Consider the following 12,010-nt stretch of genomic DNA (forward strand, 5'->3'; position numbering starts at 1 on the left):
AAAGGTCATTAGCTCCAATCCACCAGGCACTCCTTGGAAACCCTACAGGGCAGTTCTACTCTGTCCTACAGGGTCGCTATGAGTCAGAATCCATACCACGGCAGTGCGTAAGGTATATGGGTAGGAATTTCTGGGGGCCGTCTTGGAGGCTGGCTACCACACTTCCCATCTTTCTAAAGCAAAACAATAAAATAAAAGCAGAATGGCAAGATCCCTGCAGAAAAGCTAGAGAAATGAGCCTTAGTCTACATTTTCTGTTGTTATTTATTTAACAAATATTAATTCAATTCACCTAAGGCACTAAGGCACTTGGCTGGGCCCTCTGAACACAGGACTTAAATCTGGAGTTCACAGCCAGTTACAGTGCAAAGCAAGATCAGGCCATGTGGGTTCTTGAAGAGAAAGGGAGAAGTGAAGAAAGAGAGCTGGAATCAGGTCTCCATGACAGTGTGGTTCCAATTCTTCTTCAGTTCAGGTAGGGGTTCACGCTCAGACAACCTGGGTTTGTTTTTCTAGGCCTAGAGAACAAAACACTGGGTTTTTTTTTTTTAGAAAACAGCCCCCCAGAAAATGGGGGGAAAGGAAGATGAGAAGGCAGAGGAACAAGCGTCCTTAGCTGCTTACCAATGTCTGGAATTTCACAGTTAGATATTCTTTCCTTATCTTGAATTTATCAGAACTGCTTTTGAACCAGATTTTGGTAAGAAGATGGAGGTGAGAAAAGAAAGAAGTGCCAACTAAGGGAAATGCTGAGGAGTTGCCGGGCAGGGGATGAGGGTGGTTCCTTAAAGACCAAAATCCAGGAATGGACTATTTGGATCTGTGTTGAGATAGGACCTAGGAGCACAAGGCAAATCCGAGTTTTCTGTGCTGCCCTTTCAAAAACTGGCATTACATTCATTGTAAACGGGGTCGGATTAACCCGTAATCGAGGTACGCACGGGCTTAATTGTGTTTACTTGCTATCTGAAGTGCAACAATCTCCTATGGTTTCACCACATATTTGATGTGGGGAAAAACAGGTGAAATTGTGCAGTGCAGATTAGTAGTAAATAAACACAAGCAAACCGGTGCTTACCTTGCTTATCGGGCAATCTGCCCTTAACAAAATTACTTTGTGAGTCAATGGAAAACCAGAGTTTCCCTCCCTTCCCCTGACCTGGCAAGCAGATGAGCCAAGCCAATCTCCTCCCCTGAAAATCATCCTGCTCCCACGTCCTTAAGTCCTGCAGTCCTCTCCTCCCCGGCTGAGCCAAGGGGTCGCCGCCAGCTTCCGGGGTCCTCTGGCGCCCACAGCGCGGCGACCCTCGCCGCCTGCAGGACTACAATCCCCAGCATGCCGCGCGCCAACAGTCGATGCCACATGACCACCCATTGTCGAGTTCGTGGTCACGTGACTCGAGAAAGATGGCTGCGGTGACAGCCGAGCAGTTTGCGGCGCTCCAGACTCTGCTCAAGGTAAATTGGCGGGGTGGGAACAGCGTGGGGCAGACGTTTTTTTTTTGGGGGGGGGGGGACTTTGGACGGAGCAGGAACTGGGAATAAGGGGACACTGGTTTGGAGCCATAACTCTGCCACTGCCTCTCAGTGGGCTCTGAGCAAGTTGTTGCGCCGTTCTGAACTTTTTAAAAAGAACAAAAATAATATCTCCCCGACAGGATGACGGGGAACAGATGAGATAACGGACGTGAAGGAGCTGTACATATGCCCACTAGTACTAATCTATGGGGCTGGGTTTCGGGATTGGTGCATTGAGATGATAATTGCCAGATCTGCCTTGCTACTTCCGCGTTTTCAGCCCGCAGCCCCTCTGCGTCCCAGTGTTGAGCAGTTATCTTTCTCTGAGTGAGGCGTGCGTTCAATGTTCTCCTGAGGCACGGGTTTTCTGTACCCGCTTTGACATGTCTAAGGGCCAAAGCACTCTTCGGATATACTCATTTGGAAGATTATGAGGTTAAAAGGGATGTATTTCACATGATTTTGTAAGGATCAAATTAAATAACGGATTGGAATTATTTGCTTAATGTCTGACTTCCTTTGTATCGGAAGGGATGGCCTGTTTTCTTTCTAGAACTTGTCGCTGACAGACATTATGCTTTAGTTTGCCTTTTGTCTCTCTGTCTCTCAAGTATGTCATATCCATTTGTTGAAAAAGCTATTTTTCATCTATTGCAGTGCTTTTGGACCTTTGTCAAGAATCAGTTGGGCATATTTGTGTGGGTTCATTTCTGGGTTCTCTGTTCTATTCTAGGTTCTCAATTGTGTTTCACTGATCTTTGTGTCTATCCCTCTGCCAATACCACACAGAGTTTGATATCTGTAACTGTATAACAAGTCTTGAAATCAGATAGACTGATTCCTCCTTCTTCGTTCTTCGTATTAAGATGGTTTTAGTTATTCTGTTTCCTTTGACTATCTATATAAATTTTAGAAAGATCTTGTCTGTATCTACAAAAAAGCTTGCTGATATTTTGATAGGAATTGTGTTAAACCTATGTATCAATTAGGGGAGAGTTGGTGCTAGTATTTTGAATCCTCCAATTCATGAACATAGTATGTCTCTCTATTTATTTATATCTTCTTTAATTTCTTTCATCTGTGTTGTGTAGTTTTCAGTGTACAAATCCTGTACATGTTGTTAGATTTATACCTAAATATTTAAATTTTTTTTTGAGTGATTGCAAAAAGTATTTTTAATTCCGGTGTCCACATGTTCATTGCTAGTATATAGAAATATAGTTGATTTTTGTATGTTCATCTTGTATCCTTTGACCTTGCTGAACTCACTTATGTGTTCTAGGCCTTTTTTTGGTAAATTCCTTGGGATTTTCTGCATAGGTAATCATGTCATCTGCAAATATGGACAGTTTGATCTTACATGCCTTTTATTCTGTCTCCCCTCCCTTTTTTTTTTTTTTTTCTTTTTGCCGTATTTCAGTGGCTGGAAATTCCAGAACTATGTTGAATAAGAATGGCGAGAGCTGACATTCTTGCCTGGGTCCTGATTTAAGGGGCAAAGTGCTCAGTCTTTTACTATTAAGTATACTGTTAGCTGTAGGTTTTTTGTAGATCTTCTTTTATCAGGTTCTGTCAATGTTTGCTTTATGTATCTTGCAGCTCTCTTGTTTGGTGCGTAACATTTATGGTGCCTTTTTGGTGGACTGACCCCTTTATCATTATGTATAATGTTCATCTCTGTCTCTGGTAATTTTCTTTGCTATGAAGTCTATTTTATCTAATATTAACATAGTCACTCCTGCTTTCCTTTTACTAATGCTTGCGTGATATGTTTTTTCCCTCCTTTTACTTTCAGCCTAGCTGTATTGTTATATTTGAAGTGAGTTTCTTATACATAGCATTTAGTTGGGTCATGTTTTTTAATGCACTCTGCCAATTTCTGTCTTTTAATTGATGTATTTACAGCATTTACATTAATGTAATTGCTCATACATCAGGGCTTAAGTCTTCCATTTTATTTTTTTGTTTTCTGTCTGTTGTGTTTTTTTTTTCTTTTTGTGGGTTATTCAGACATATTTTAGAATTCAATTTTGATTTTTCTATAGGTGTTGTCAGTGTATTTTTTGTAGCCTTTTCAGTGGTGCTCTACTTATTACCAGATACATATATTACTTTTTTTTTTTAAATCACAGTCTACTGGTATCGTCATTTTACCAGTTCACATGAAGTATGGAAACCTTACCTCTCTTTACATCCCTTTACCTTCCCTCATTTATAATATATAATTGTGGTAAATAGTTCTTCTACATACATTTATAACCACATCAATGTTATAATTTTTGCTACAACCTTCAAACATAATTTAGAACTCTCAGGAGAAGCAAAGCCCATTATATTTACCCATATTTTTGTTTACTGTGTTCTTTCTTTCTTCATAATGTTCCAAATGTTTTTTTGTCATTTCCTTTCTGTTTAGAAAACTTCCTTTAGCCTTTCTTCTATGGCAGGTCTTGCAGCAAATTAGTTTTCCTTTATGTCTCAATTTCCTCTTAATTACTGAAGGATATTTTTATGAAGTGTCATGCCATCACAGATAATATTATGTTCTAGAACATGTATTTTCAGAGTCTGAGTTTGTTTTTTCCCCTTTGTGAATTAATTCATAGGCCTCCTCAAAAGATGTTGTTAGACAGCTGTGTAAAGAGAGCTTTTCCAGTTCATCCCTTGGCTCAAAAAAACTCTTGGATATTACATGTTCCAGCTTGTCTGTGACCCAGGAGGAGGCAGATCAAGTAAGTGTGGTCAGAAATGACCTTTGGCCACTGAACCCTCTTCACTTTTTAGTCCTTTTTGATGTCCCAGTCATTGCCATGTCCATGGAGATTTTCCCCCTGAAATGTCTGTTGATGTTACAGCAGACTTAAGGTAGATTGCTTTTCCTAGTCTCAGTGAATTTAAAAGCTGTTGGTTTTGAACCTTTCCCTATGGTAAAGGGGGCATGGATGGGAGTACTACACCCAGAATCAGAGCTCCTGACCGTTTCCCTTTTCAGGCTAGTTACCTAGACAGTGTTTACAAAAACACAACCTTTTTGTGATTTTCTTTCCTAATCTGCTGCTGATAAATTGTCAGTTGAATAGCTTAGGGCAGACTTTTGGGGCTACTTTGGGCAGCTGTTGCTTCGCTGTCAGAGTGAGATTAGGGAGAGCAGTATGCTGGATTCCACTCAGGCTCCCTCCGGGGCACTTTGTGTACCAGAGTCCCTCCCTCCTCACCCCTTTGCTTCACTTGAAATTCTTATCTGCTCAGTTTGCCTGGTCTCAGCTGGTGGCCAAGAGCAAGAGTAAAGTGGTTCATATTAAGTGATATAGCACTGACAACCTTATCTTTCCAGGGAAAATATATTTCTAAAACAAGAGTTGAGTCATCCAAACTGGCCTGTATTAATTTTTTCAAATCTGGTAGGAGCCTTATTTATTGAAGGCAGCTATAAAAATGTAAAAGGTAGAAGCAGGAATTGTGCTGGGGGCTTAGTTTGGGTTCTCCTAAAAGTAGGCTCTGAGGCAAGAACTTGGCTGCAGGCCATCATGTGGAAGGTGATTCTAGAAAACACAAAGAAGAGTGGGGAAAGTTAAACTGGAAAGGGAGACAAGCCAATAAAAGTATATGCTAATAAGTGGTTACTGCTGTGGGCAACTGGGATTCAGTCCTCTTTGGGGTCCTCTTAGACACCTTGGGAGCCCTGGTGGTTAAGCATTGGGCTGCTGACTGAAAGGTCAGCAGTTCAAATCCACCAGCAGCTCCTTAGAAACCGTATAGGGCAGTTCTACTCTGTCCTGTAGGGTCACTATGAGTCGGAATCGACTCTATGTCAGTGGGTTTTTTTGGTTTAAGACACCTTGCGATAAGGAGCTCCACTGGCACAACAGTTAAGCACTTGGCTGCTAACCAAAAGGTTGGCAGTTCGAACCCACCCAGTAGCTCCGCAGGAGAAAGACCTAGCGATCTGCTTCTGTAAAGATTATGGCCAAGAAAACCCTATGGGGCAGTAATACTCTGTCACATGGGGTTGCTCTGAGTTGGAATTGACTGGACAGTACCTAACAGCAACAAGACACCACATGGAGCTTACCTCAGCATGTCCCACTGGAGAGCAAGGAGGAAGGAGCATTTGTTACCAATTCCCACCCCTCATCGGTCAACTGTTAACATCCTCACACTTCTGGGTTGTGCCTGTCTGCAGTCAAGTAAGCTCTCATGGTTTCAGAGAAAGCCCTAAAGCAGAGAAGCATCTGGAGAGGCTTCTTAGGTTCCACTAGGCGTTAATAGTCACAAGATTACCACAGGTCACACTTGGCTCCAGATTCATTTAGAATGCTTTGAGGTGAGCACACAGCTTCTAGCAGGGCAGCACCAGGCACTCCTTTTCCACAGGAAGGCCTCAAAGCAGTAGTCCACACAGTCAACCAGGAGCTGTTCTCTTTGTCCTCCCAGGTGATAGCTTAGGTACAAGGACATGAGGTTCCTACCACCCTGGATTCAAACCCATACCCCACAGGAGCCAGTAGTGCTCATAACAATCCTATCAGCACAGCATCAGGTTCTCTCAAGGAATAGGTATCCATACCTGGAAAAGGCCAGAGCTGTGATCCCCCCAGGTGTTTGTTCAGTCTTCCTAGTCCAGACTGACCAAAGTCAACCCTGAGGCAATTGGCCAGAGCAACATTGCCGAGTAATACAGCCGACAGTCTGCTTCTGTCAGGTTCCCAGAGGAGCAGCACTAAAAAGTTAACCGAAGGTCTGATTCTCATTCAGAAGGAAAAGGAGTTTATTGACCCTTTACCCACAAGCAGAGAGTTTCCAGCAAGCTGGCAGCTACCTGACATAGGTAGCTTTGTAGCAACAGGTGAATACAGGAGTGAACAGCCTCAGGTCTCAGTTGACTCAATTGAATGACTCTGGCGGTGTGCAGCAGACCATCTACCAGCAGTGGGGGATACAGCCCTGACTCCTAGCCCCTGACCTTTGGCCCCTACCCCCTGCCATGCTCTCCTAACCACCAGGGCTGCCCCATCTGTCCTGCAGCTACTCCAGGCTCTGCACCGCCTCACGAGGCTGGTGGTGTTCCGGGACCTGTCCTCCGCTGAGGCAATTCTGGCTCTCTTCCCTGAAAATTTCCACCAAAACCTCCAAAACCTGCTGACAAAAATCATCCTGGAACACATGTAAGTGGTGATTTCCTGAGTGTCAGTTCCATTTAACTTTTATTTATTTTTATTCCTGTTCTGGAAGGAACACTGGTGGCACAGTGATTAAAGCACTCAGCTGCTAACCAAAAGGCTGACCAGCCACTCCACTGGAGAAAGATGTGGCAGTCTGCTTCTGTAAAAAGATGACAACCTAGGGAAAAAAAATTAGGCCTATGGACAATTCTACCCTGTCCTGTAGGGTCAGTATGACTCAGAATCATCTGGATGGCAATGGGTTTGATTTTTATTCCAGATGTAATAACATGTTCATTGTTGAAAAGTTAAAAAAACAGATGAGCAAAGAGAAGAAAATATGATACCCGTCATCCCACCACCCAGAGATTAGCAGTAGTAATTCCATAGTAGAAAGCCTTTTAACTCATTGTCGGCAATTCAATTCCAACTCATAGTGAACCTATAGGACAGAGTAGAACTGCCCCATAGGGTTTCCAAGGAGCAGCTGGTGGATGCTACCTGCCAGCCTTTTGGTTAGCAGCCAAGCTGTTAACCACTGTGCCACAAGGGCCCCGGAAAGCCTTTTTAGGGCTCGTTTGTCTATTTTTTCTGTTTACACATATAGAGAGAGATTGGTATTTTGTTTTTGTTTTTTGACAAAATGGTTTCATGCCATTTTATAACTTATTTTCACTTAACAGTGTTAACATTAGTGGCATTTCAGGTCAATAAATGTTTATCTCCAATATCACTTTTAATGGCTAATTGTCTTCCATTGTATGAAAAAATGATCTATAATTTAAGAACTTCCTTGGTGTTGGACATTTAGGCTATTGGCAGCTGTTTGCTTCAGTAAACGATTTATAGCTGAAACTTTGCTCACGTGCTTAACGAGCATTATCGTTGGTACTAGTGATATCAAATATGTTTTGCATATGTTTATTGGTCGTGTTTATTTCTTTTGTGAATTATCTGTATATTTTCTTAGCTGGGAAGATTACTTTAAATACACATAAAGCAGAACTTACTATTGGTTAGCAACAGGCTGCCAAAGACCTCTCTAACATTAATAAGTGATAATACCTATTTAAAAGAAGTTTTCTTGTTTCTGAAGAACTTTCTCATACACAACCACATTTTATTCTGACTCTCTTGGTATCGCCATGTCACTTTTGTTGTAGCATTAGACAGGTCTATTTAGATGTGTTTGGCATAAGGATGCGATACTTTGTGTAGTAGGTGCTCAGTAAAGTTGACCTTTTCTCTGTTTTGTCTCTGAGAATAATAGTTTCCCCTGAAGATATGAAAACTTCCAACTGACAGCACTCACGGCCTTAACATCACTGAGCTTATAAAGCAAATAAAATGCTGCTTCTTGGAGGAGGGGTTTCTATGGTCCTTTCCTCCCAGGGGGTGATTACAGGAAGAGCAGAGGCCCAGGTTCCAGGGCCTCTCTCATCAGAAGGCTCAGTTCTCATCTTTTTTCCCATTGTTTTTCCTGAGCAGATCTACGTGGAGAACTGAAGCCCAGGCAAGTCAGAGTGAGTACCAAGAAGTCCACCTCTCCCTCCTGACCCTCCCCAACCCCAGCTCAGAATCTGCCCGATGCCCAGTCTTCAACCAAAAACCAAAGCAAACTTTTCTAACCTTGAACCACATAGCGTGTGTTGTGGTTTTTTTTTTAATTCAACTTTTAAATTTGTGATTATAAACTTAATATATGCATACTACTAAAAAATATAGAAATATGCAAAGCAGAAAGTACTTAAAATTGTATTTCAGTTAGGAAAAAATAAAGTCATTGAAATTGGTTTGAAAGATTGAATAAAATACATGTTTAACACATTTACTCTGAGCCAGTCACAATGCTGGAATACCTTAGCTACATTAACTCATTTCCTCCTGTGAGGGAATAAGATTCCCGTTTTATTGATGAGGAAACTGAGGCACAGAAGTTAGATAAGTGGTAGAACCTCGATCCAAGCCAAGTCCGTTTGTTCACTAAATAAGCTCTTACCACTGTTGCTGAAGCTACATGTTTCCTAGGACTCTTGTCATGACCTCACCTTCTCTACCCTGTGTCATTTCTCATTCTGTCCTGAAAGAGATGGGAGGGTTGGCTGTTTGGACGGAAGCCTGGAGGTGCTGCCCACTTTGAATCAATACTATGTGTACGTGGCATAGAGCAGTGATCGGGCCCATGCCTTGCTGTAGGGCCTGGGGCATGGTCCGTCTCTCTGTCTCAGTGGCTTGCTCTGTGGATTAAATGAGTTCTGTGTGCATAACAGTTAGAGCCCTGCCTGTCACAGAGTAAAGGCTTGGCGAACGCATGTGGTAGGAGCACTGAGCTGAGCTGTCACCTCCACAGTCTCTCTGCCGCGCCTGGTCGACCTGGACTGGAGGGTGGACATCAAAACCTCCTCAGACAGCATCAGTCGGATGGCGGTGCCCACCTGCCTGCTCCAGATGAAGGTACTTCGACTATTTTGCTCATTAGGAAGAAAGAAGGGTGTGACTTGGCACCCCTGCAGACCATCTAAAACACAGATCCCCAGTCCTTTGTAATGTTTAACCCCTTAAATGAAAATTCAGCACCCCTTCAAATATGTGTATGGGTAATCCCCGACTTACTGTTGGATTCCATTCCAACACCTCCATCGTAAGTGGGTTCTGATGTAAGTCAAATACCTCTTTGCTTATTTTTACTTATTTTTTTTATAATTTTTATTGTGCTTTAAGTGAAAGTCTACAAATCAAGTCAGTCTCTCACACAAAAACCCATATTCTTATTTTTATTTTTAAGTTTTCATTATTATTGCCTTTTATTATCATCATCTTTGTATATCCAATCTTTGAACACCTGTGAGTGAACATCTGAGAATGATAACATCAGCAAATTACATACTGCAACATTGTATGTAGTACATATGACTAACAATAAGATGTACCACCAAAAAAAAAAAAAAAACAGTTTTAAGTGTGGTTTGTCGTAACTCAACTATGTCATAAGTCAAGGACTACCTGTATTTATTTACAAAGTATACATGTATTACTGTATCAACATATTATGAACATAATAAAATATATACAGAAAGAAATTTTAAAAGGATGGGACAAATACAAAACAAATATTTTTTAGATAATTTGCTGATACTTAGAAGTACCATATCCACTAAGAGGGAAGTTTAGTGTTAACAGAAACCCTTGCGGCATAATGGTTAAGTGCTATGGCTGCTAACCAAAGAGTTGGCTGTTTGAATCCACCAGGTGCTCCCTGGAAAACTATGGGACTGTTCTGCTCTGTCCTATAGGGTCGTTATGAGTTGGAATCGACTTGACGGCAACAGGGTTTTTATTTTTACCTTTCACAGTAGGGGTGTGCATTCGGAGTTCAGATAGCCTTCTTGATAATTTCAGCATGTTTTAGCCACCTGCTTGTCCATTACGATTAGACTGCTTCTGTTTGTAATGTGGCTGAGCACAAGCACCTGGTAGCAGTTGGAGACGTTTCAGGTCTTCCTTTTCTTGTTGTTCACTGCTCTTTGCGTCATTTATGTTATCTTCATTTGGGGGTTCTTTTCAGGAATCTTTTTAAGCCACCTATCCATTGTAGGGTTTGTTTAGTTAAAACTAGATTAAGTCATGCTATATCTCCATCACCAGGTACCCAGTAAGAAAAGGAAGAAGTAAGGGTGTCTCTAACAACTAAGTTTTTAAATATCGCTGCTGTTACTGTTAGTTGCCGTCAAGTTTATTCCAACTCATGGTGACCCCACGTTTCAGAGCAGAACTGCTCCATAGGGTTTTCAAGACTGTGATCTTTCGGAAGCAGATCGCCAGGCCTGTCTTCCAAGGTGCCTCTGGGTGGGTTAGTAAAATATAATTTCTTCCTTTTTTTCAGATACAAATTAATATAACTAGAAGTTCTAATATTTTTCCTTCATCTGAATGTATTACATTATGTACTCTATGGATCCCACTGTTTAATGTACTGAAGTGAGCATGTGTAATGTTTTCTTACTCAGATGCTGAGAGTTAGGGTGTCAGAGAGGTGAGGGAGGTCTTGGCTTGGCCTCTGATACCCGCTCAAAGCACTTGTTGCAAACAGAAGCCAACCCAGGCCTCTGAGGTGACTCCTTCACTCTCTCCCCTGGAAGCCAGATGACTCAACGGCTAGGATTCTCTGTGGCTGTTAGCAAAGAGCCTCTCTTCAGAGGTCCAGCAGAACAGAGGCCAGGGTCATTGGTCCAGGGCTCACTTGCAGTGTGATAGAAAAAGCAGCAGCTTTGACCTTCTCCCATGTTCTCTTTGCAGATCCAGGATGATCCCAATCTGTGTGGGGACAAACCCTCTGTCTCAGCTGTCACCGTGGAGCTGAGCAAAGAAATGCTGGACACTATGTTAGACGGGCTGGGCCGCATCCGAGACCAGCTCTCTGCCGTGGCCAGCAAGTGACGCCAGCCAGCTGCTGGTCCCTCTATGCCTCAGTGCTCGTCAGCAATGCACACCTCTGACATGCCCGTTGCCCACACAGCAGCAACCGCAGCCGACAGCAGGCAGGGTGGTGGGAGCGGAGGGGGTGGCTGCCACCCAGAAGGCACAGTCGGATTGAGAGGAAGCCACCAAGCTCCTTACCGTTCTCCTTGCTTATCTTCTTTTTTTCTCTTTCTGAAGCTGGTGAGCAGAAGCCTCCATCTTTAAAAGACTCTTCTGTGTGACTTAATTACCACTGTGACAGTGGGGTGGAACATTTACGTTATCAGCTGCCTCTGTTTGGCTGTTGGGGAAATTCAGGCCCAAATTGTGGAGCTCACCTAATAAGTTCATTTCCAAGCTTAGCTCTAATTCATTCATTTCCAGCCCTGGAAGACATGGATTAGAAGAAGGTGGGTGACCTAGCTGTTCCCACTTCTCCTCCGTAAGAGTCCCACAAAGCAGTGCCACTGCAGAGCAGCCTGCCCCCTCTTGTAACCCCAGAACCTTCCTGAGCGCCCCCAACCCTGCCAGATGCCCTGTTCAGTATTGGAAGTCTGAAATGGGTGCTAATTCCCTTCTCCATGAAGCCATGGGCTCCTTCCTTAATAAAATACAGCTGCTCCAGGGTGAAGAAGTGTTAGTAATTGGAAATAAATGACATTTCCAAAATTTCTGTGATTCTGGTCATGTGTCTTGTAGCTCCTGTCTTTAGCCCAAGTTGTTGTCTTAGGCCAGTGCTGCTTCTCGTTCTTAAAGATAATCCCAACCCCCCAACTTCCAGCCAAGCCTACAGGCCATGGTGTGACATGAAACCAGTCCTGTGAACCTCACAAGCATCCACGTTTCTGTCACATAGAGCAGGAGGAAAGTAG

General features: G+C 42.8%; 1 protein-coding gene across 1 annotated transcript; it reads left to right on the forward strand.

Moving 5' to 3' along the window:
* Positions 1-1,366: 1,366 nt before the first annotated feature.
* Positions 1,367-11,807, forward strand: COMMD9 (COMM domain containing 9). The gene is made up of 6 exons (XM_003412276.4): positions 1,367-1,458; positions 4,125-4,250; positions 6,544-6,683; positions 8,169-8,203; positions 9,031-9,134; positions 10,977-11,807. The coding sequence occupies exons 1-6, from the start codon at positions 1,408-1,410 to the stop codon at positions 11,115-11,117; spliced, it is 597 nt and encodes a 198-aa protein (XP_003412324.1). The 5' UTR covers positions 1,367-1,407; the 3' UTR covers positions 11,118-11,807.
* Positions 11,808-12,010: the final 203 nt, after the last annotated feature.

Source organism: Loxodonta africana, chromosome 7, assembly GCF_030014295.1.
Source record: "Loxodonta africana isolate mLoxAfr1 chromosome 7, mLoxAfr1.hap2, whole genome shotgun sequence".
NCBI classification, from domain to species: domain Eukaryota; kingdom Metazoa; phylum Chordata; class Mammalia; order Proboscidea; family Elephantidae; genus Loxodonta; species Loxodonta africana.

Bases quoted from the DNA above. Each gene is read 5' to 3' on its own strand.
- COMMD9 (XM_003412276.4), top strand. From the start codon at position 1,408: ATGGCTGCGGTGACAGCCGAGCAGTTTGCGGCGCTCCAGACTCTGCTC. The intron at 1,459-4,124 runs GTAAATTGGCGG...ATTAATTCATAG, and splicing joins CGCTCCAGACTCTGCTCAAG to GCCTCCTCAAAAGATGTTGT. The intron at 6,684-8,168 runs GTAAGTGGTGAT...TTTCCTGAGCAG, and splicing joins AAAATCATCCTGGAACACAT to ATCTACGTGGAGAACTGAAG.